Source organism: Tachypleus tridentatus, chromosome 13 (assembly GCF_004210375.1).
Source record: "Tachypleus tridentatus isolate NWPU-2018 chromosome 13, ASM421037v1, whole genome shotgun sequence".
Lineage (NCBI taxonomy): Eukaryota > Metazoa > Arthropoda > Merostomata > Xiphosura > Limulidae > Tachypleus > Tachypleus tridentatus.
This window is the reverse complement of record NC_134837.1, coordinates 66,654,301-66,680,728: the sequence shown is the minus strand read 5'-3', so window position 1 is coordinate 66,680,728 and position 26,428 is coordinate 66,654,301. Positions and strand designations below refer to the sequence as shown.

Genomic DNA, 26,428 nt, shown 5'->3' with positions numbered 1-26,428 from the left:
AGGGAACCACGACATGATGTCTTTGAGTGGCCGAACCTCTGACATTGGAAACATCGGAGAGGGTTTGGAATGTATGGCCGTACCCTGCAAATTAGATAACCTGCCTTGATGGTGGCAGGTGCACGTGATGATGTAAATGTCAAAACGAGGGTATTTGTTGGCAGTGTAACTCCATCTTTGCGAGTGGAGATGCGCCTCACTGCAGAAACTCCTTGAGTGGAGAGACCAGTGAGAATCTCTGACTCGGGGACGTTCTTCAAATCCCTCTCAACAATTACTCCTCGTGATGAATCCAAGGTAGCATGAGGGGGTAACTTCAATAGGTATATCCCCAATTGCCGTTGAATTCAAGAGGAGTTCACTGTGTTGGGTTGTGGATGTTTCAACTAATATGTCTTCAGATCGAAGCTTCTTTACTGACTTTGGAGAGCCAGCAAGACCCTCTAACCCCTTCTGAATAAAAAAGGGGGACATTTGCCCTAAAGGTTTTTTCTGAAAAAGAATGTAATATAAGTAAATGAGGTCCATCTGTTAGAGATGTTGAAGATTCCTGCTCAGTCTTCAAGACGTGGTCGTTTACTTATTGACTGTTTTTTCACTATTTTATTTAAATTTTTTGAAGGAGGATCCATAGGAAAAAAAGAAAATTTTCGGTACCCACTAACCCCACCCACCATGGAGCCCTACGAGGGGATGCACTACAATGTCATGCAAGGACAATGCAGCAACGCCAGGGTTTCGTGAGCACTATACCCAAACACCAGCATCAGGCACAATGTCCACAACACCCATTGAGAACTTCCAACACTAGTACTTGGTTGACTCTAGCCCAAGTGGACCAGCCGATTGACCTAAGGGGGGCCACCCAAAGGCCGCCCGTCTACAGGAATTCAAGGCCAAAGTGGTGTGTTAGGGTTGGATCCCTCAACCCCCAGGATCCTCTCCTCCCCTTCCCGGGTCGCTACGCACGGCAAACACGTGGGTGGATTCTTAGATCCCAGAGAAGGTAACCAGACAGAACAGAACCTTCCCTGGGAGGTCCCCTTACCACGTACCGGAATCCACACCGAGGGGACTAAAAAAACCTATTTGAAATACACCTGTTAGGACGGTTTAGATACTTTACTTACACTACTATCTTATTCTGCTATGAAGGGAGATATATCAGGGACAGATGAATAAATTTCCATAATGAATAAACTGAATTTTAGGATAATCATCTTCGGTTTATTGGAAAGTACCAACCGTCACGCTATTAAACAACATTCTAACAGTGAGCCAGGACAAATATGAAATTTTGGTGGTCACTTTGTCAAATTGTGTTGGAGTTTCACATCATAAGAAAGTTTCTAAAAAACAAAGTTTAGAAGCAGAGTAAGAGGGAAAGACGAAACTTTGGCTAAACTTGCTCTATCTGATGGATTTTTTGGCATGCGACCAATTTATAGATGTTATAGTGGATGATAATAATGTGCAAATTAGGCTAAATCACAGTTGGCAAGTAGGGTAGTCATTACAGGAAGCTGTCAAGTTAGTGATGAAACTTGAATAAATTAAAGTTTAATAAAAACAACTAAAAGCACCATCCACGAATTACAAGGACGATAATATTAAATAGTTTAAACATATCGACTCCCTGTACTAGTAGTCTAGAACAACTCAGTTACACAACTGGTTACTTAGAATGGAGGAAATAAATCACAAGATGGCAAGTTTTTCAACTACATCTTAAACATACATATTGCCAAGAATTTTACATATAAGCCTGTCAAAAAAACAACAAAAACATCCTTAAAAGCATGAAAGAAAAAAATGTTAAGTGTGGAGGAAAACACAAATATTAGAGCCAATATTGAGATGAACTAACAGGTAAACCAGACTCAAGGATTAAGGAGTACCTAATCATAGATCTGAGAAAAGGAACCACTACATCACTGAAAATTATGTATGTTACTATGATGAATCATAAACCAGGGAATTGAAAAACTCCAAACAAAAACAAGGAATAATGAAAAAACTCTCTTAAGATACTGGTGAAAATAAATAAACTGGTATATACTATGGTGAATAAAGATGTGTTACTAAACAAGAAGTTTCTGAGTCCAAGAAGGACTAATAAGTAACAAAGATACTGAAAAGAAAAAAGGAAAAGAAATTAGCTGGATTTAAGGGAAGAAGTTCAGCTGTGGATACTACATCTATTCCAAATGAGATAAGAAAAACCTTGCAACATGCTGACTGAAACTGGTTGTTCTATGGTAATTAGAGTTGAGAACTGGCTTCAAGAGATGAAGCAAGAGGATGGATTGATAGAAACAGCACATGGAAATAAGGTGTAGCAGAAGAAATTTGAAAACTACCCTCACTGTGGGAACCTTCTAAGTACAACATAATGTTTGGGTAATACGAATCAAGAAAAGTACTTATTTCGAAAAAAATACATGTGAAAACGTATATATGAGGTTTTATTAATTTCGAATAGTTTCATAGTTTCTAAATACGAAAGCCCTGTGAAGTAAGTGGATTTCTTGGATTATGTTTCCACTGTCAATCTTTAGTAAAATTATTTTCTTATATATATATATATATATATATAGCTCATCCTCCACTTAAACTTGTAGGAAAAAAACAATCAATGTTAAATGTGCATAATCATTCATTAAGATGAAGAAACACTAATAATTTATCCTGCATAATACATACATTTAAAAGTGATTTTGCAGTAGAGTAGTGTTATCACAAGTACAACATTTGAAAAAAAATGTGTATCACTTTCTTTAGAAAGGAAAATAATTCTGTAGAGAGTACTTCTTGTACATCTGAAAAATAATTAATAAGTGCTGTTCAAGTCTTGACAAAAGTTAACATTCTGAATAGATCATGCAGCACTAAAGTGGCTGATAAACTTCCCAGATCCAATGATCGAAGTAAGATTGTTTCAGGTACTTTAGAAGTACTACCTCAACATTAGCCTGGATGGAACCATGAAAATGCAGTACGCTAACACTAAAACTTTCTACTTCTGAAGAAGGTAAACATTGTGAAAAGAGGGAAACACATGACAATATAAACAGCCAACCTTAAAGTGCAACAGAGCAGAATCCATGATGAGACAACTGCAAATGTGGTCCAAGACACACAGATACTCAGTAAAAATATACGAGTATTAAATCAATTATTTAGTACAATACAGCTTCTCCCTCACTCCTCCAGAATGGTGTACTGGACACATTATGAAGAAATACAGCAATGTGCTTTTAAATTAGTAAATCATTTTTGTTAATGAGCATTATAGAATGTGGGATCAGGATCTTTCTGCTCCTTCTCATGTTTGAAAAAATACTAAAAGTGCTATGGAACCTCCTGCATCTACATTCTGAAGACCATCACTCAGCAAGGACTCTGTCAGGTTTTTACTAATGTGCATGTGAGCCAAATTCTTTACAGTAAGTAGCTGTGACTTCTTGATGATAAATTTTAAAATAAAATAATTGCACACAATCCACTTGATTTAAAATAATATATTCATAACAATTCAAGCATATAAACAAATGTTCATCACACATTTAATTACCATAGTTGTATCAAGAGCTTTAAATAATCGTCTTTTTTTCGTCAAAGTCTATACAAGTAGGTTCAGTTACTTTAGAATACAACTGACAAGATGAATTCTTCTTTACTCTATTACAATACAATCTCCAAAAGTCACTGTTTGTTTGGTTTTGAATCTCACGCAGAGCTACAGGAGGGATATCTCCGATAGTCGTACCCAATTTAGCAGTGTAAGACTAGAGGGAAAGCAGCTAGTTATCACCACCCATCACCAACTCTTGGGCTACTCTTTTACCAACGAATAATGAGACTGACCGTCACATTATAACGCCCCCACGACTAAAAGGGCAAGCACGTTTGGCACGACGGGGATGCGAACCCGCGATCCTCAGATTACGAGTCGCACGCCTTAACACGCTTGGCCATGCTGGGCCGTTATGTAAGTACACTTGCGATAAGTTATCGCTCCTAAAAATACTAAATTTAACACTCGCGCTTAATAATTATCATAACACTCTTGTTAAACTTAAATGATACAGGTGTGTATGTGTAACACATTCACACACATTATGCAGTGTGATTAAGGAATATCACCACGCCATACAATACTTTACACAAGAAATACCTAAATTATCTGCTGGTGTAGCTTTGCGCGAAATTCCAAAAACAAACAATTATCCAGTGACGAAACGCTATGATGTAAATGCTGATAATACTGGATTTCATCATGGTGATGTAATACGAATGTACAATCCACATGTAAGAGGGGACAATCTACAGGGTGGCTGGTAAGTCCCTACTCATCCATATATCTTATGTATCCAGTGTATCTGTGTGCTGTCCCTCATTCTCGCTGCATAATATTATGCGACACTATGTTCTGTGAGACATTTTTCTCAACATAGCAGGTATTATTGTTCCAAACGCCGCGGTAACAGCTACCTTCAACTCATCATTAGTATTATTGAATGTAACATAATAACATATGGATGGGTAGGGACTTATGGGCTACCGTGTACAAAGTTAATCAGATCGGAAGAATTCTATGTTATAGTCAAGAGAATCAGTTATAATTATATTGTTTATACAATCCAAGAAGAGGTGGTCCGAGCCAAAGGTCATCCCTCATAATAATATTTGGAAATTCATTGATAAAAGAACAACCAATTGTTTAACTTTAAAGAAGACATCACCAGAGGCAAAAGAAAAAACAAACAAAAACAACAAGAACTCAGGGGTCACGTTGAGAGCTCGGAACTACATCCATAGAATCATTATGGATGGAACAACTAGTGGATTCACTCAACCAACTACTTGAAAAAGATCTCAATGACAAAATGGTAGGAGAAGGTAAAGAATCAGAGGCGATCCTATATTTTCACATTATGTCACTGAAAATAAAATCACCAAGAATACTGGATAACGGACAGTTTAGGGATAGAATACGAAATGATTGAAAAGGATTTGTTTGTACTTTGTTTCCCCATTTACTTAAATACTATATTTTTGAATAATAATACTTGTATTTGTGAAGCATAACTTTATTCTTAACTATGGAAATTTAAGTATAATGTACAACTGTTTCCTTTGTCCAATAGAATTAATAATGGGATTCCAGAATACAAGCAGGGTTGTGTATTAGCTTTTTTAATGTAAAAATCTGCCAGAGAGGGGTTATATATCACGTGATGGGCATGGTTTAATGACTAGAACATACATAAAAAGTTAATAAAACAAGTTAAAGTATTATATATAAAAAGCGAGTTAAGCTAAAGATTATTTAATTCCTCGTGAGTTTGGTTAGCTGGTTTATTTTTTTACTGTCAAACAATTAGGCGGTACTTTCAGTTTTGTAAATTTTGAGTTTACACGTGCAACTAAGTTCCACGGTTAATAAAAAGTACCTTATGCGCGAGAAAAGTTAGAAAATAAGTGAAATTGTTATGTTAGCCACTTTGAATTTAGGTCTGTCAAAGAATTTAGTTAAGCCTAACAGTAGAACTTGTCGATGTAAAACACGCATTCAGTTTCATTTAGTGGACTGGATTTTGCATAATTCTTTTCATCGAAATATCCAAAAGAACCGGTCTAATAATACAAACAAACATAAAATGTTTTCACAATTTTCTTTTTTTCTGCGAGAAGATATTACGTGGTACACAACTTCACAAAACGAATTCGATGACATAAAACAAAACACGCATTTAATTTGTAAACTTAAGTAGGCAAAATATAATACTTTAACTCTACGACTAGTAGATGCAGTTTAGCAGGTGAACAAAGAAAAAAAATCAGCTAATTTCGTTACAAGTTAATGAAACGTTTTTAAGGCTTAATACATTTTTACCTTCGAGTCTTATCGTTTCATACATTAACATATATACAAACTATAATTTATGTTTCAACACTAAAACGACTAACACTTATCAAATGTAGAACTAAATTTTACCTTCAGTTCTTTTCCCCCAACCTGTGACGTAACATCTCGAGGTCGTGTGAAGTTCTTTATCTCCAAAATTTATGTCAGGAATACACACTGTGTTAATATTAGGTTTTTTACGGGCTGGAGTTGCCAATTGTAGGAGAGCGATGTCATGAATTAGAGTGTTGTTATCGAAACCAGGATGAAGCACGATTTTAGCTATGTCAAATTCTTCGTGCCGCCAGGGCTCGCTAATCGTGGATACATCATATTCACCTAATCTTACTTTCAGAAAACGTACCGTTCGGCTGAAATGAAACGTAATATAAATTCCTTTTACTAGATAAATTAACGGGAGACAAAACAAGGCTGCCCGGATACCCGTGGGCAAACGGTATCCTAAACAGTTTAGACTATGCAAAAAAATGCTGTTAAAAAAAAAAAAAAAATTACTAGAAAGAAAATGGGGTTTTCAAAAATTGTTTCTTTTAAATTGTGTATGGTATTTGAATTTTTTTATTGTTACAAATAAGTAAATATATATATATGTATATATTTTAGCAATATCTCTGTTATTAAACGAGATTAGCAATTAAAATCGTACAAATTTAAAAATGTAATTTATTTATAAATATATCGGTAGACCAAGATGTATATTTAACTGTGAGGTAATGCTTGTCTTGTACAAAAAAAATAATAAACATAAGGGAGGCCCAACATTATTCACTGCCTGGGGACCTCGAGGTGTTTTAATCCTATACTGAGTCTCCGTGGAAATATTAATAAAAATAGAAATATCAGAACAATTTTTAATAATCATATGTACAATTTACTTGATAATTGAATACAGCTTATTAATAAGTTACTCTGCAATAAAAGCATTGTACAGTATGCTTAAAACTTCCTTCAAGCTAGAATGGCATATATAACTTTGTTCTTCATTTTTGCTTGCTTAACTTAAACTTTGTACATTAGTCATACAATAAAATTATTTATTAAAAATATAAAACAATAAACACATTAATACGAAACCCCAGAGGCTGCTGTAATTTTTATGGCGGCCCTTAGTGTATCACGTTTTGTAGAAAGGAGTTATTTATATCAGTCTTTTATTTTGGCTAACTGAATTGTTAGATTCCAGCCTATTCTTGAGAAAATAAAATAATTTATGAATAATAATAATGAAAAATGATTCCATGTTTTTTTTTTGGAAAACTAGTTCTGGAAGTTGCCATTTTTTATATTGCAATAACTATATGTGAAAAACAAATAACATAGTTTAATGACCAGAATAACACCTATATACGTCTTTGAACATCACAGAAAGCAAATAAAAATGATTCATCATGTTTAAGCTGAAGGACAATGAATAAAATATGTATGTTAAAATACTTTATTTTTAATATCGTATAATGATTGCTTTCTGCAAGTTGCGCTTTAGCTTATATATAAATCGTCTGCTAATAAGTTACAATTTACATATATTAAACTCAATGTTTAGATTCCACATTAACACAAGCATAAAATAGTTCTTAGTGAATGTATAACGAACCAGGTGGTGTTGTGCAAACATGTATCATATCAACGCATAATATTTTCGCAAGGACTTCACGCAAACTATCCTGGTGTAGAAAAGTTCAGTTTACTCTTCCATGTGTTTTCCTTTATCACTCCTGTGTATTACAAAATAAATATTGTGAACACTTGTAGAGAAATATATATGCAAAAACGGCTCGTTTGGGTTGGGTTCTATGTAGAAGTTCGCTCTTCTATGTAAAATATTTTCTCAACCCAAACGAGCCGTTTTTGCATATATATTTCTCCACAAGTGGGTTTTCTCGACATCACTGATTGTGAACACTGTTATTTTATCTGGATAACATCTTTTGACTTTTTATAAGGTGTATCATTTTTTTGGTTGCATTAATTCTTAACCGATTTAATATAAACTTTTTTTTTTCAGATATTAACAATTTATGATTCGACGTCAAAGGAATGAAATATTGGGAGGATAAACATATTATAAAAGTTTATGAATCGTTATATAAAACAAAGTTTATTTAAACGTATGATTACCACATTGTTTGTTTGTTTTTTTGCGCAAAGCTATTCGAGGGCTATCTGCGCTAACCGTATCTAATTTAGCAGTGTAAGATTAAAGGGAAGGCAGCTAGTCATCACCACCCACCGCCAACTCTCAGGCTACTCTTTTGCCAATGCATAGTGGAATTGACTTTCACATTATAACGCTCCCATGGCTAAAACTGCAAACATATTTGGCGTAAAGGGACCCTCGCGACCCTCAGATTACGAGTCGAGTGCCTTAACCACCTGGCCATGGTTGTATTATAAATATAACACCCAAGTTCCACTATTCAATTGGAATATCCCAAGAATGGACGGTGGATGAGGCTCACTTGAGTAGGTGCCTTCTCTTTCGTATATCATTTCAAAATTAGGGTTAGCTATGTTGAGTAAATTTGTGTAAGAATCCAAGTCAAACAGCCCCTTCTGCTTCAGGAGTAAAAGATCCTTGGTGATTATATTTAATATTTTTTATACAAATTGGTGATAAATAAAATTATTCTTTGCTTCTACCGTTTTGTAAACAACCACAAACTAATTAGTTGATAAAGGTTATTTCAACAGCTATGTATTAAATACTCTTATATAAAAGAACTGGGACAGAAAAGTTGGTGGAGTTAAGTTTGTTTTTTTAATTTCGTGCAAAGCTACACGACGGCTATCTGCGTTAGCCGTTCCTAAGTTAACAGTGTAAGACTAGAGGGAAGGCAGCTAATCATCATCACCCACAGCCAACTCTTGGGCTATTTTTTTACCTACGAATAGTGGGATTGACCATCACATAATAATGGCCCCACGGCTGAAAGGGTGAGCATGTTTGGTGTGATAGGGATTCGAAACCGCCACCCTCAGATTACGAGTCGACTGTCTTAACCACCAGGCCATGCCGTGGCATGAAGTTAAGTTTCCAAAATTTAAATTATATGCAACACTAGTTATTGCTCTATGTAACATACTCACTAGTCATCCACACAATGAGCAGCTGTCAGTACCCACTGTTCATCCAGTAGCGAAGCTCCACACACGTACAGATCTCGTGGCTTTTCTAATATGGCTGCCTGCAGTAAAAATTAATAAAAAACTAGAGTAAGAATAGTACTAATTATATGACTTTAATAAATGTTCCATGATTAGCTTTTCTGAATATCAACTAAAATAATTTATCTATATTTATTTTACTTTAACTTCCTTGTGGCAATACGAATGTCTTTCACTTATTATTAAAAGTCGTATTTCTTTTAATAACACTCCTTTAGAAAAAAATCAATATTTATAAAATGGTTAGTAATTTATTTACAGATACAGTAATATCACGCGATAGGAACTAAAATTTAAAAAGGTGGTACAGTACCAAGAACAAACCGGAAAAAAATATTAAAATGTAAATGTGTTAAATAAACAAAAATAGACTATTATTAGATAGTTTGTTCAAAACTTTCTTTACGTAGACAGATTACCATGTCGTCGTTCTACCAAACATGTATTAATTGGAATAAATGGATACTATGGAGATTCACAAATATATGAATTAAAAAAATAAACAAAAATATTAGTAATACTTCAAACAACCTTCTGTATTTTTTAAATTTTTACACTAGGCATATCTGCGCGTGGGTGCCTTTTCAATGGAGCGCCACTGTTGACACAACATGAAAAACAAATACAGCGGTATTATCGCTACTTTTGAAACTTACAATTTTCTTTTTCTTTTTTTTTTTTTTTGTCGATAATCTAGCAATGGAAAACACGTATTTACTGGGAAGTGGAACTATTGTATTTCTGTAATAACATGATACAGGCTATTCATTTTGTGAATGGTGAAAGAAAAGCAGGTAACAAAAACCTTTGATACATTTATCGTATTTTACGCCTTGTAAGAACTACATCATGGAAGACGCGCCCTAATATTAGAAAAACAATTCTGATAAAAAAAAAAATTTGACTCACAACCAACACCTTGATACAGCCTTGACTTTTTCCAACCTACTGAGTAAATACAGTCAAATATATTATATTATTCCCAGTATATCGACGGTATTAGTTAAATTGAATGTTTTATTCTATTGAAAATACTTGTAATTGGTAAGTGATGAGATTACGATCTGTATGAGAGGCCGTTTTGAGTAGACCCTGAGCTGACCTATTGTTTTAACCCATCAATTTTGTCTTGTAAGACACTTGAGGATTTTTCAAGGTATTTTTAAGAAAAAAATGCATCTTACAAAGTGTAAAATACGGCAATAAAAGTATTTAACACAAGGTTAGAAAAGAAATGAATGTGATGCCAGTTATAAACAATGATAATATGCGAGCTAAAATTATATAATAAAATTACATAATTTGATAAACTTATAACAATATAAATATATATTATTTATTATTTTATTAATAACAACATTTTATATAATTCTAAATACTATAAATCATCATTTATAATAATATATGTTTAGGATTTTTAAACTTAATTATCCAAAATGAAATATAAACAAGCTAGCTCGTGTGAATATTTGAATATTTTGTATTATTACTTGAAACGAGTTAGTTAAGAAAAGTTTATTTTAGAATTATCTCGCTCGGAAATTTATTCAAACACTTAACAGTAGTTCTAAACTACTATTTTGCATAACATTAGATTAAATTAAACACATAAATACTAAATATAAAGAATGTATATTATATATTATGTAGTACTACGTCACATATAGTCAAGCCATCGCTGCAGATCAAAGCAGTTGAATATGTCAAGTACTCTAACACAGGCCTAATTGAGTACGAAACAACATATATAATGTTATATATAATAATTATATATACATAAAACTATGTAATTATACATGTATACAAAGTATGAATGTGCATAATATACAAATCACACCACAATGGAACGCTTGGTTATATGATACTGGAAAACTTTTTTATTATGCGATGTGCAACCTCCAACTGCGTGAAATTTTTATCCAGTGTGCATGACAGGTGTCACGATTTTTTCTGTTTCCCCTCCATTTCCCGTGAAGGAGAACTTTAATTTTTCCTCATTCTCAGGGTGTAGATAATGACGTTATGAATATGTCACACGCGAATGTAATGCACTGACAGCATCGATATACGTATAATAGTACTATCTGTTGTATGTTCATGTAAATATTTCTCAGGTTGAGGATGAATCTTCACCAAAATTGGTATGGAAGTTCATCAGGCTTATGAAAAAATACACACATTTTAAATTTTGAATTTTGCGTTTTTAAACCACTTCTTCGACCCTGTTGATGGACCTTCCCAAACTTGACCTGAAGGTTTGTTGGGTCCATGAGGAGACACACGCAAATTTATGGTTTCACTTTTTATGTTTTGCTGTTTTATGGACGTTTTGAGTTTTTCTTAATTATACATAAAAGAAACAACTTTTCATGTCCTTATATAACCTTTCATTAATCAGGAATTTAATATAACTTCCGCCCAGGGTACGGTTACCCAGCTAGTGATTATAATTTATATTAAGTTTGTAGCGATTAGTGCTTTGTATAGATGTAAAACGGAGGGATACTACCTGGAATCACTATAAATGTTCAATAGTAGTGTTGATTCTCTAGTTGCTTTTAGAAACACAGTGGCACTACTTAGCGCAAACTATTTATAGTGGCGTTCAGGACAGTTCTTTCAGTAGGATACCCTAATTAACTTTCAACATCTTACAGTAAGATACCCTATGTAATTTTTAAAATCTTACAGTAGGATACCCTTAGTAGCTTTCAAAATCTTATAGTATGATACCCTAAATAATTTTTAAGATCTTACAGTAGGATACCCTAAGCAACTTTCAATATCTTATAATAAGGTACCCTAAGTAACTTTAAACATCTTACAGTAGGATACCCAAAGTAATTTTTAAAATCTTATAGCAAGTTTGGTTTGGTTAGTTTTGAATTTCGCGCTAAAGCTACACAAGGGCTATCTGTGCTAGCCATCCCTAATTTAGCAGTGTAAGACTAGAGGGAAGGCAGCTAGTCATCACCACCGACTGCCAACTCTTGGTCTACTCTTTTACCAACGAATAGTGGGATTGACCGTCACATTATAACGCCCCCACGGCTGGAAGGGCGAGCATGTTTTGTGCGGCAGGGATTCGAACCCGCAACCCTCGGATTACGAGTCAATTCTTACAGTAGGATATCCTAAGTAACTTTCAACATCTTACAGAGGTTACTTACAACATCTTGATATCTTTACGACACAATACTAGAAATCTGCTACAGTTGTTTGATACTTTTATAGCAAGATTTGCTAGAATATCTGTATATTCTTTATTAAGTCTTAGCAGCATAATATCAAAAGTTCTTCGAAGATGTGTTGAAGTTGTACTTGCAACAACCTTACAGACATTTACAACATAGGTGTTTTTGTTAAGTTACAAACAGAATGATATAAACTTTTGGTTTCGCATACATCTCTTAACATTTCAAATTTATATTAATAACAACTATACTTGAACTTGCACATTTGTTTCTAGTCTATGAAGTCACTGAGCATCAAAGTGCAAAGTAATATATATTATGTCAAATAATTACCTTCACCCAAATTAAAGTATAGCTGCAGAAAATGAAATTGAAATTCCTTTACATAAACGCACATTATCATAGAGAGAAGACAGATTTAGTTCAATGCCACTACAGTAATGTAACGTCGTATGTTTTTTAACAATCATAATCACAGACCGTGAAAATGACATTACATCGTACCTAGTCTTGAGATCTAGCTCTCGTGTATAGAAAGAAACATAAATAAACATGCACACACACAAAAGAGCAAATATTTTAAATTAATAGTATGCTATAAAGGTATTAAGAAAGATCACATCACTCACGTGCCAAGACCACTCCCCAGGCTCCGCTAAACCTTCTCGATTGCTGTCAACGCCTTTCTCTCCACAGGTGACAACCTTATTGGTTCGGGGGAGAATCCCCACGTTTTCCGCGTCAGGATCGATGAAACAGCAGACCTTGTTACTGAAGCTGCAGTAAGAATACGGATTCCCCCCTGCGCCCACACACTGCCAGTATTCCATGCAGTCACACTGATATGTGGTAGTTGACACTACGAGAAATAAAACCAGTTAGAGAAAAGCTGCGAAAATTACACATGAAATTGGCATACACCGTACTAATTTCCAGGTTTAAAATATTAATACGTCCAGGACTGCCCCTCCGCTAGTACAGTGGTAGGTATATGGATTTACAACGCTAAAATTAGGGGTTCGATTCCCCTTGGTGGGCTCAGCAGATGGCCCGATGTGGCTTTGCTATAAAAAAGCACACACAGTGCCATTTTCTTTAGGTTAGTCACAATTTTTGGTTGATCAACAAAAATCAGTTAGCAGAACTTAAGTAAAATTTTGAAACTGTACAATGATTCACTGGTTTTCTTAAGTTTACAACAAACTGTCAAATTTTGAATATTATAAATATCAATAGTTGCTTTGGATAGTTCTTCGGATTGTTGATGCATACAGCACCATGTATGGGGTCCGTATTTTAGCCGAAATTAGCGATTTTATTGACCATTTGTGTCCGCAGAACTTTTTTCTACAGAAGGTCAACGTTTGTGAAATTGTGAATTGAATATAAATGTTCATACACATATGCTGAATGAAAAAAGAAATAATTATGTTTTTTTTTTATTTTTCATGGATGGGTCAAAGTGTCTTCTCTTGCCCCCCCCCTGCGGACGCTCATACTATTGACCACTTACTTCAACACGAGTGTTTACATTATGAGATACATCTTATCCACTCATCCTCTCAGCGTTCCGATAAACCTATATGCACATATTGTCGTGGTCTATATTTTGTATCATTTCAACACGGGCGCTAAAATATATTTTAAGTAAATAATCCAACCCACACTTATAAGTTTCGTATCAAACCTTTTCTCCAGCTACATAACTCCCAGTCTACCACAATAGCTTCTATAGATACTACTGATTCTGTCACCACCTCCTTCTAACTCGATCATTTCACCCCCACCTTTGAAGACATAATCCTGAAGACATGATCTTGCCACCACCTCCTTCCAACTCAATCACTTCACCTCCCACCCCTGAAGACATGATCCTGCCATCACCTCCTTCCAATTCAATTACTTCACCTCCCACCCCTGAAGACATAATCCTGCCACCACCTCCTTCCAACACAATCATTTCATCTCCCACCCCTGAAGATATTCTTTCATCACTCTCGTGCTTTAGAATCTTCAGCTCTTCCAGATATCTTTTGTTATCTGCTGTATATACTCTACACTGTCACAACAGTGTTCCAATTAAACATGCAGGCTACTTATTCTTGTCTTAACTCTCGCTTCAACTTTAGTCTAAGAATATCTCAAGATAACGTGTTAAACATCATATTTCTTAATATTCACTCCTTCACCAATCAACTGTTGATGCTTACATCTTCGTAAATGAAATTTTAATAAAACTGTTTTTAAACATATTGGATTTACTTTTGATCGTTGTGACTATATTCACTCGGTATCTGCTTCATGAAGAAGACTTTGTCTTACATACCTGAAATAATTTTCTTACAAATCTTGTTATCTCAGTTTACTTTTCTTCTTTAGTAGTCACATTATGTTTTTCCTGGCCATTCACTTCCTCATGCAAATTTCATAGCTTCATTATTATGGCTTAGTTCAACATTTATTGGACTCATCTAGTTTTATTCTACTTTATGAGGAATTTCAGACTGCCTTCTTCTAGATGACTGCATTGAATTCTTTTCCTCATACAGTTCTTGTATCCTCCAACAAACGCCCTCTTTTATTCATCAAAATGTCTTTTCTCAATTGGAAGTATTCATCTTTCTATTCCAGTGGGCCCTGACCTGGTCTGGTGGTTAGGGGGCGTTAGACTAGTAATTTGCAGGTCGTGGGCTAGAATCGCCATCCTACGAAACATGCTCGCCATTTCCGCCATGGGAACGTTATAAAGTGATAGCCAATCCCACTATTCGTTGATAAAAGAGTAGTCCAAGATATGGTAGTGGGTGGTGCCTTACCTCTAGTCTTTCACTGCTAAATTAGGGACGGTTAGCGCAGACAGCCCTCGTGTAGCGTTGTGAACCAAACCCTAACAATAAACAGCTACATAACTGACATGCCTTCACACACACACACTAACAGTATTTGTTTGGAGTTAAGCACAAAGCTACACAATGGGCTGAATGAACTTTTGTAAAATGGACGGGCCTGAAGACGAAATGCGGAAGACTTTCAAAACGTCGTCCTCTACACTTGTGTTTCCACATCAGGCAGTTGCCGTCCATTCTACAAAGTTTCATCATGAATACTCTGCCTAAACAATTTATCAAAGAATACACTATGGGTTATCTATGCTCTATCCTCAACGGGTATTATTCCCCGGTTTTGAGCGGTGTGAGTCCGCAAACATACTGCTGTGCCGTTAGGGGGACTACACTAGCACACGTAATTTTCGTGAGGTCAACTGGACAAAATGTCGTTCTCATATTACTAGTTCTGTTCATCAACCTTGACCAGGGCAAATCGTTTCCGCTACACTGGCATCAACTGCTACTGCTACCAATTAGCTTCATATTCCTGCTACCTGGTTCACATCCTATCGTCCGACTTGACCTTGTCGGGCAGTACACTTTTGATATCATTCTTCAACTTTGGATCGGTGCACTCGGACGTTGTCCGTGACTTTATCTGATCGACGAAGGGACAACGTTGCGGTATAATCTGTAATTACCGCCGTAATTCCTCCAATTTTAGTCAGTTGTGGGAGAGATTTAAGTCCGTGGAAGAATACAAGAGTCCTGAAACGTATCCTATATATATTCTAACTCATGGAACTGCACCTTCATTTTACAAATATACTGTTTTTGCCTCCTTCTCGGGAACCAACTTTCTAATCCCAGTTCAAGATCCACTGGAGTGTGATAATTCTGCGGACATCTTATCTCAATTTGATTCTTTACTTAGGGAACACACACCATCTACTGCACATACTCCAGACGATACTACTTTCTAGGACTTTCAAATGGCTCCCAAAGAAAAGTACAACACAAGTCTTCTCCGATTGGCTCTCAGAGATACGTATAACACAGATCTTCTCTATATTTCTGAAATAAAAACCAAACAAGTCTCCTATGTTCAGTTTGATTCTTATTGTCTCACTGGTTTGTTTAGTAAAACTCTTGAATACGTTTTAGTATGTCCACTCCATGAGTCTTCTTCGGGATTATGATATGTTACCTAATAAACAAGTCAATTTTCGACCTCATTTTCTACCACGAATCAACTCCTTATACTTATTTCTACACTCACCAATCATTTTGACTCTTTCAAACTTTTTGGCTTGTTTATATTTGACTTTGAACGTATTTTTGATTCTGTATCTGTATGTCATAGGAGTTTAATCTATAAGCTCCACCATCCTTCACTTCCACCTACTTATATCTGTTTTGTCAACTCCTTTCTTACTGGTAGAAGCAGACAGTATGCGTTGAAGAAAATATTTCACATTTTTTGAACCTGCATAACTCCAGTGCATCTCAAAGATCAGTACTGTCACCTCTCCTTTGTACTTTATATGCTGCTGAAATCCACATCGTACATTCCCACTTTTGTTTTCTTCTTTCGTCAACATCTTGATGACTCTACTTTTGTAACCAGCTGTCGATAATAATCACTATTAATAAAATTATAAAGTCTGTTTGCGACACCTTTTTGGCTTACAATCATCGTTGGTGTTTTTCTATTAACGCCTCTCAAGAAACCAGAGCCATACCTTTTTACTCATAAATAACTTCTTTATGCAGTCTATTCCCATTTTAGGTACCAACTGGGGTATTCTTTTCGACCTTACCAGTAAGGTTCAGATGGTAACTCTCAACTAGAAAGCCAACTCCCGTCTATCAGCTGTTAAAGGTACTTCTGGGGACTGAACCCACTCCTTCAGTTAGATTCTTAAATCTTTATTTGTATTATCACAGCCATATTTCCTGTCTTTCTGTTCCTTCCAACTTTTATCATTAATTATAAATTCTGGAATGACATTCTCTTAGACTTGCTCCTCATGTGGAATTATCTAGTTTTATACGAGAACCATAGTAACGCACCGTTTTCCAGCTGATTTTCATCCATCTTTGAGTATGTTTACGGCTGTTTATTGTTTTTTTTCAGTCATCATGTTATAGGAACTAATATCCATACCTGTCCAACCTTCCCCACAAAGACTTATCATCCATCCTCAGTCGATCATTTATCGAGCTTCTATGCCATGTCGCTCTCACCTGATGATCGGGATTACATTGACTCTCCTAAATAGGAGACTCGTTTTGGACTACTACTTCCAGTTCCCTCTCTTTAAAAATGACACACCTTTATCTACAGGAAAAAATTACAACTATGTCGTCTTCTTCGTATCTTCTCACCCATCATTTTATGTTCTTGTTGTCATACAGTTCTTAGCTTAAGGGGAAGAGAAATCAGTTAACAGCCAGACGGTCCCTAGGGCTGGAATGACACTATATGTATGTTACTACTAGCTTCATCCACTTGAGTTAATAGCTCCTTAGGTTCGTAGTGTGCTAACTTTGATTCCTCACCCTCAAGTGAATATTATATTCTTAATCCAATGAGTATCATATAATTAATCTAGTGAATACCATATATCAAATCTAGTGAGGACCAAAGCACTAATCTAGTGAACACTGTATATCAAATCTATTTAAGACTTAAGCAATAATTAAATGAGGATCATATCATTAATGTAATGATTATCATCTCATTAATCTAGTGAGTATCATCTCATTAATGTAATGAGGATCATATTAATAATCTAGTGAGTATCATAACGTTAATCAAGTGAGTATCATATCATTAATCTAATTAATATCATAATGTCGATTTAGTGAGTATCATAATATTAATCTAGTAAGTATCATAACGTTAATCAAGTATCATAACGTCGATCTAATAACTATCATAATGTTAATCAAGTGAGTATCATAACGTCGATCTAATGAGTATCATAATGTTAATCAAGTGAGTATCACAACGTCGATCTAATGAGTATCATAATGTTAATCAAGTGAGTATCACAATGTCGATCTAATGAGTATCATAACGTCGATCTAATGAGTATCATAATGTTAATCTAGTGAGTATCATAACGTCGATCTAGTGAGCATCATAACGTCGATCTAGTGAGCATCATAACGTCGATCTAATGAGTATCATAATGTTAATCTAATGAGTATCATAACGTCGATCTAGTGAGTATCATAACGTCGATCTAGTGAGCATCATAATGTCAGTCTAGTGAGTATCTTAATGTCAGTCTTGTAAAGTTTGCGTCATCTACAAAATGTGACATTTATTGTATAATTTAATCAGAGGCATAAATGTGCCACAGAGCTCACAAAATTGTGGGGAAGCTCGAGCCAGAAGAAGTCCGACATCAACTAGAATTGTAGCTACAATTATAAGGAACTGAATGTAGAGAGCTCAATTACTCTTTGCTGTTACGTCACTGATATATCCTATCATAAGTTCCGTGACCTCCTCTCTTCCAAATGTGCTCCCCGCTAGTACAGTGGTAAGTCTATGAATTTACAACGCTAAAATCAGGAGGTTCACGATAGCTTTGTTTGTTTGTTTTTGAATTTGCACAAAGCTACTCGAGGGCTATCTGTGCTAGCCGTCCCTAATTTTGCAGTGTAAGACTAGAGGGAAGGCAGCTAGTCATCACCACCCACCGCCAACTCTTGGGCTACTCTTTTACCAACGAAAAGTGGGATTGACCGTCACATTATAACGCCCCCACGGGTGGAAGGGCAAGCATGTTTTGGCGCGAACCCGCGACCCTCAGATTACGAATTGCACGCCTTAACGCGCTAGGCCATGCCAAGCCCAGGTTTGATAGCCCGATGTGGTTTTGCTAGAAGAAAAAAAAACACTCATCAAAACGTAAATATATATTTATTACCACATAAGTTGTGTTTGTTAAATGTTTTCGCTTCATTCCAGAGAGAGGTAAACTAAAGTTTACTGTAGATTCCGTTGTTAACCGTGGTTCTAATTCTTCCTATTTCATAACGGATTCCCTACTTGAAACATTTTCCTTTAGAAATTCCAGTCGGTTTATTTTTATTGTAGTTCAGTCCCTATTCTGTGTGCTGTCGTTAGCTTGTGTCACTGTAGTAGTAAGTACGTTTTCGTCAATCATTGCTACATTGTGATAATGTACTGGGAGACATTCACTGAATTCACTTCTGTGCTTCTCTCACCTTTCTCTGGTTGATTTAACATCTTGTCTTTTCGCCGCATCAGATCTATAATTTATCAACTATTCTCTAACTTTATAAATCAGTATTAATTTAGATTATTATTAATTAATCTTTTCATTATTTTTTGGTTTGAAATACTTGTTTAACTTTCTTTTTGGATTATTGACATTTATTCCTTTCTGACTAAACCACTTCTCAAACTGTTCCGCACACAGCTTTATTTATAACAGTGATACCACCAAGGAATGCTTACACGATTCTTTGAGCTGGTTCTCGAATGTGCTATCACTTGCCTGTCGTGTAGCCTCAATGACTCGAGTCTGTAATATTAAGACCTGCAATAATTGTTTGTTTTTAAAGCTCCCTCCCCTTTTACGAAAAAGTTACTTAAAGTGTATATGATATAACTTCCCTAATTTTGGACTAAAAGACTAGATGAAATGCAGATGGTATAAACAATTTACTACTATCCCGTGCCCTCCTATTGTCTTATTAAATATCGTAGGATTTAATCATCACTCCTGCTCAATATTTCGAAACGTTTTTTTTTTTTTTAAACTGAAGGAACATAACCGAGCTGCTTAAGGCAATAGCTGCAGGTGTGTTATGAGGGCTTTGTGAAGTGTCAGGGTTTTTTTTTAAAAACTTCTCAAATGAAATAATCATCACGTATCTTATATAAAAACACAAAAAAAAATCCTGGCACCTTGCAAACTTTGAAGTTGTTAACTGTCCAAAAAAGATTAATTGGTGTTAGTGGTTCTGGCGATTTGTGGGCGTTACGATCGACCTGGTGTAGAACATGTAGCTGATATTGTGAAGAATAATCAAAAGTTTTCTTTTATGTTGAGTGTATTATAACAAAGTTCGATTCTTCACAGTGGACACAACAACGTGTCTTTGCTGAAAACAGGAAAACGGACAATGTGCTGCCATCTAGTGAATATTTTACTAGCTCGATCTGTATATAACAACTGTAAGAACTCCAAACGACAATATTTCATACATTGAAATATGCGTCTGAACTACGCCTACATTTTCTACTCGTCATGTAACTCCCAACAGCCAATCACTACATTATGAGAAAGCAGCCCTATCGGTGACATATCACTTAATCACAAATTATTAAAGTTAACGTGTAAGCCACCTTAAACAATGTAGGTAATTGAATTCGTATATTAGTACATACGGTTATTCAGGGACGGCCATAATTGTGAATAACAAACCAGAGGAACGAGAGTCAGTCAACAACGTTCTAAAAACAATTGTCCACAACTTAAAGTTTGGGGAATATTTTGTGGTTTTACATGGATTCGAACCCGAAAAAATATGTCGGAGGGATAAGCTATGATTACGTCAAAGTGTACCTAAAATTAAAACTCGGTAACTCTTGTCAAAGACTTAAAACTAAACCCTGATAACTATTGTCGAGGTACACTTAAAACTAAAACTTGGTAAATGTTGTTGAAGAAAACTTAAGACTAAACCTTGGTAACTGTTGTTGAAAAAGACTTAAAACTAAACCTTGGTAACTCTTCTCGAGGTACACTTAAAACTAAAAACTTGGTGACTGTTGTTAAAGAAGACATGAAACTAAACCTTGGTAACTCTTGTTGAGGTACACTTAAAATTAAACCTTGGTAACTGTTGTTGAAGAAGATTAAAACTAAACCCTGTAACTCTTGTCCAGGTACAGTTAAAACTAAACCCAGGTAACTCTTGTCCAGGTACAGTTAAAACTAAACCCTGGTAACTCTTGTCCAGGTACAGTTAAAACTAAACCCTGGTAACTCTTGTCCAGGTACAGTTAAAACTAAACCCTGGTAACTCTTGTCCAGGTACAGTTAAAACTAAACCCTGGTAACTCTTGTCCAGGTACAGTTAAAACTAAACCCTGGTAACTCTTGTCCAGGTACAGTTAAAACTAAACCCTGGTAACTCTTGTCCAGGTACAGTTAAAACTAAACCCTGGTAACTCTTGTCCAGGTACAGTTAAAACTAAACCCTGGTAACTCTTGTCCAGGTACAGTTAAAACTAAACCCTGGTAACTCTTGCCTAGGTACAGTTAAAACTAAACCCTGGTAACTCTTGTCCAGGTACAGTTAAAACTAAACCCTGGTAACTCTTGTCCAGGTACAGTTAAAACTAAACCTTGGTAACTCTTGTCCAGGTACAGTTAAAACTAAACCCTGGTAACTCTTGTCCAGGTACAGTTAAAACTAAACCCTGGTAACTCTTGTCCAGGTACAGTTAAAACTAAACCCTGGTAACTCTTGTCCAGGTACAGTTAAAACTAAACCCTGGTAACTCTTGTCCAGGTACAGTTAAAACTAAACCCTGGTAACTCTTGTCCAGGTACAGTTAAAACTAAACCCTGGTAACTCTTGTTTGAATTTGACTGATTTTACTGTTATCGTCGATAAGCTTTAATCCTAACGGTGTTGGAAAAATAATTATAAAAACGAAGAATTAAATATAGGCTACATTTTAGAGTAAAATAAAAAAAAAAAAATCTTTTATAGCAAATTTTCTATCAGACAAAATTATTCTTCTTTATTTAAATTAATACCCTAGGTTGAGAAAGAACTAAGTTCATGTGTGGGTAAACATGTTATATAAATTTTAGAAATAACACAACCATGATTATATAACGGTAAAATCTGCGTCTAACTGTACTATCATGGTGATGAATACAGTACCTGTGAGCCACAATTGAACAAGAAAGCGACATCTATCGCCCACGTAAGTCATGCATAGCTGTTATAGCACTCTCTATACGAAAACAATGAGATGATATACGGTCAGATTTGCTATATTTCCATTCTTTGTTAACTTCACGAAACAATCCTAAATCACATAAAGTGACCCACGCCCACGTGTTAACCGATTCCCTTTGTTTCATATGTGTGAACCGTAGGCGTTAGAGAAGTTCCCGACTGTCATAAGCTAGTAAGTCAAGAAGCCCCTGAGAAGTAAAGATTTATTAAAAAATAAATAACAAATCCGCGTAACTCATACGCCCGTAACATCACGATGTCGTTGTTTTCTCAAATATGAACATTTATCTATAGCATTCAGAACACGAATCAAATGTAGTTAAGCCTGATTTCTTCAAACCAGATCTTTGAGACACTAGTTCATGTCGAATGCTGAGCTCTAAACAGTAAATGTTATAGTATATGTTTATATGTATATGTAAATACTTTATGATTGCAACATACGGAAACTATAATGCTGCTTATAATCTGTTAATTTATGTTTATATTATGTGTTCAAAATATGAATAGTGCTAATGTGATGGTTACTATAAAACATTTATGGAAAACTGTGACCTGATAAATATAAGTGATTGGGGTCACGAAAGAATAGCTTATGTGATGAATGGTCACTTGTACATTGACCAATATAATTAGTGTAAACAAAAGAATAAATACGTGATTGATTGTCACGAAAATATTGGTCAGTGTGATTAGTGGCCACAAAAGAGTAGCTTGTCTGACTGATGGTCACAGAAATATTGGTCAATGTGAGTAGTAACCAGAAAAGAGTAGTTTGTGTGATTGGTGGTCACAGAAACATTGGTCAGTGTGATTAGTGACCAGAAAAGAGTAGTTTAACGAGCATATGGTCCAATAATTTGTGGTTTGTTATACTAAGAACAGGAATACATGATAAGTTTTAGTAAAATGATGTTCAAAGCGTATAGTGTTGATGGAAAGTCGAAATTAAACCAATTTTTACGTAAAATACGTGAATCATTTTATGTAGCATTAATGGCATTAAATTATTTTTCTAAATTACTCAGCAGACAAAAATTACCAAAAATAAATACGATTTCCAACCTACCATTCGATAGGTTACTGTGTTACTTCAGTTTCAGGTAATTCTATTCCCTCATCAGTAACTCTGGACAAGGGCAAAGCGAAAGGCCACGACCAGGCTTCAGATTGTGGCGACGTGTATTATATATGTACAGTGTTTTAGATTGTATGTTACTCACATCAGTTCGTTGTTTTATTGTTAACTGCAAAAATTACGCAGCAGGCTGTCTGTGTTTTGCCCACTAGGGTTATCAATACCTAATTTTTAGTGTTATAAGCCTTCATACTTACTACTGAGCCACAGGGGTGATTAATAACAGTGAATCTATATTCATATGCGTTTTTAGTGTTTTAAACAACCTTTCTAGTAGCTATTAAACCACTGATTACCAGTTCCGTAACTGTTAAACCACGAATTACGAGTTCGGTAACTATCAAATCAATAATTACCAGTTTGGTAACTGTTATGTCTTTAATTACCACTTTGGTAATTATTAAATCGCTAATTGCCATTTCGGTAACTGTTTAAACACTAATTACCAACTTGGAAACTGTTAAATCAATGTTTATTAGTCTAACGATAGAAAAACTTACAACGTTCTCCATTAGTTTGTTGACTGGATACCAGGGGTATAAGGAGGTAGAATAAAGTGAGATAAACACACGGGCTCCACTTCACATCCATTATATACAATTCTGGAAAATGTAAAAAAAATAAAGGTTTATTTCTTAAAAGCTAATGATAATAAACTGAATAAACTAATTTATAATACGTGAAAAATGGAAAGGTTATTTATTATGATAAATTTACTTACATTCACTTGTTGAAACCCCTTACAACTAGAATTGGCCCTGCATGGCCTAGCGCATTAAGGCGTGCGCTTCGTAATCTGAGGATCGCGGGTTCGCGCCCGAGTCGCGCCAAACATGCTCGCCCTCCCAGCCGTGGGGGCGTTATAATGTGACAGTCAATCCCACTATTCGTTGGTACAAGAGTAGCCCAAGAGTTGGCGGTGGGTGGTGATGACTAGCTGCCTTCCCTCTAGTCTTACACTGCAAAATTAGGGACGGCTAGCACAGATAGCCCTCGAGTAGCTTTGTGCGAAATTCCAAAAACAAACAAACAACTAGAATTAAAATATATGATGTTGTGAGTTGTTCACTTTTGAGATCTCACTATATTAGTAAGTACCTGAGAATACTGATGTTTACATAAAGTATTAGAAGATATAACTTTAAAATATTAAAATAAAATGAACTAAAGTTGAAAATGTGATTTAACGCCGTATCAGAACCGTCAACTACAACTTAAGCTATTTTGCGAGTTTTGCGAAAAACGTTAAACTAACATATTTAACGGCTGCTATTAACCTATTTTCATCCTTAAATATTGTCAAGCTTTTGACCTGACCCATCTTTTCAGAACGCATTAATGCAATAAACCGACTGCACAGTTATCACAATTCGTGTTTTGGAAGTAAATGTAAGACAAGCTATGTAACCTTGAACTTTAACCTAATTTCCAAAAATTCAGAACAAATGATGCATGAACAATCCTAAAAAGTTCGAACAAGAAAAAATGGGTTTTAATTTGCTAAATTATCATTTCCGGAGTTCATGACCTCATATGAAGTGCAACGTAATTAATGTGTACAAGATCAACGAACGCCGTTTCGGTTATTGACACAGTTTTGTGTTAATTTGCAGCATCATGGGAATATTGGGGCGATCACAAAGATCACCAGCCTTTGTAAGATCGATGACCAAATACTGTCACTTTACCTTAGGAAGAGTGCTTTAAGAAAGATAACCTGGATTTTGAAAAATCAATCTTAAAACTATCAAATTGAAGGTGAAACGGAAGGGAAAATTGTGAAGATAAATGACAAAAATAATTTGTTGACTTCAACTTGTGCTCATATATTGATATATTTTTTAATTATATTTTAACAGCTCTAATTTAGCTTTGAATAGAAACATATGAAAATAACTGTAGAAAAACATTACAAGCAAGTTGTAATTTGATTCTTTAACATTTCCTCTCTTACTGTAGAAAAAAAAAAAGACTTTTCCTTTACAAGCAAAGCTGTTTGATATGTTAAAGAACTGTTAGGCTTAGCTGTTTGTAGGTTGGCGACTTATCGACGTTATTCGAATCTTTGAAGTGTTCGTTATCCTTGACCATAACCATTGTTAATCATTGATATAGACAAAAACAAATAATAAAATTAATCAAATATACAATAGTAATAAACAATCTTAACCAGTGTGCGGTGATTTGAAATGTTCCTATTTGAAATATGGGCCATTTACCCTATATCTTTGATAAATATAAAATAAATAAATGACGCCATTAAAACCAGTTGACCTACAGAATTCAGTGTAAACATCCTCTGGAGTCGTAACAGTAAAGCTTTACTCACTCTCTTCCACAAAGTAATGGTTGTATATGTATGAAAGGAATTCACTTAGCATACACTATGATGTAATGGCTAAGCTTGGGCTCGTTCAGTAGTTTCTGTTGTTTTTTTTTTTGTTTAGAATAAATGTTTTAGCTACTTATTATACCTTTTAGATAATGTGCTAATGTTTTTTTTTCTTTGGAGGAGTTTGTTCTGATTATTTGGTAAAAATAATATAAAGCCTAGTTGACTTGACAAATAGGAAAGCGTTTTATTTCTTAACTCACAAATTTTACTACTCAACAAGGATAACCCTAAATCTCGAATGAAGTTTAATAGTTAAATTTTTCTAGTCTCTATAGTACAAACTGAAATTTGATTGAATAACAGATTCGTTAGCTACATAATTAATTTACTGCCCAACCAGTGCAGTTACTAATAAACGAACATTCATAAATAGATAATACAATCACTAAATAATAAATTAAAGGTTTAAAGCAAATTACAATCAAATTAATTTAAACAATGTAATATCTTCGTTATTTATTTACTTGCTCTAAACTGTCCAATCACAACGTTTTTATTTGATTTTTTTCACGAGGCTTATGATACAAAGATGTGTCAGTCTCTTGTCTTTAATTATCTCTTGTCATATTGTCACTTGTGGAATTCTATTCAAGAAGATGATCAGTGGCTTTATTCTTACTGAGTACTTGGAAATAGTCTTTACAAAAATTTTGAATTTTTCAGCAGGTCGACTTCTGGTTTTCACTGAAGTTGCCAACTGGAAAGTTTCCTTTAATGACGCATTTTGCATTTATTAATGGGTCAAATGTAATC

The 26,428-nt window shown here is 35.0% G+C and overlaps 1 protein-coding gene across 3 annotated transcripts in view; it reads right to left on the bottom strand.

Moving 5' to 3' along the window:
• Window positions 1-26,428, bottom strand: part of LOC143240663 (phenoloxidase-activating factor 2-like) — a 77,411-nt gene that overhangs the window by 11,187 nt on the left and 39,796 nt on the right. For all 3 annotated transcript variants that reach the window (XM_076483460.1, XM_076483461.1, XM_076483462.1), the window contains 4 exons: window positions 23,781-23,882; window positions 12,921-13,150; window positions 9,020-9,117; window positions 6,002-6,282 (listed from right to left, as the gene is read on the bottom strand). In XM_076483460.1, coding sequence (XP_076339575.1) covers window positions 6,002-6,282; window positions 9,020-9,117; window positions 12,921-13,150; window positions 23,781-23,871 — 700 coding nt within the window. In that variant the 5' untranslated portion in view covers window positions 23,872-23,882. The remainder of the gene's footprint in view (window positions 1-6,001; window positions 6,283-9,019; window positions 9,118-12,920; window positions 13,151-23,780; window positions 23,883-26,428) is intronic.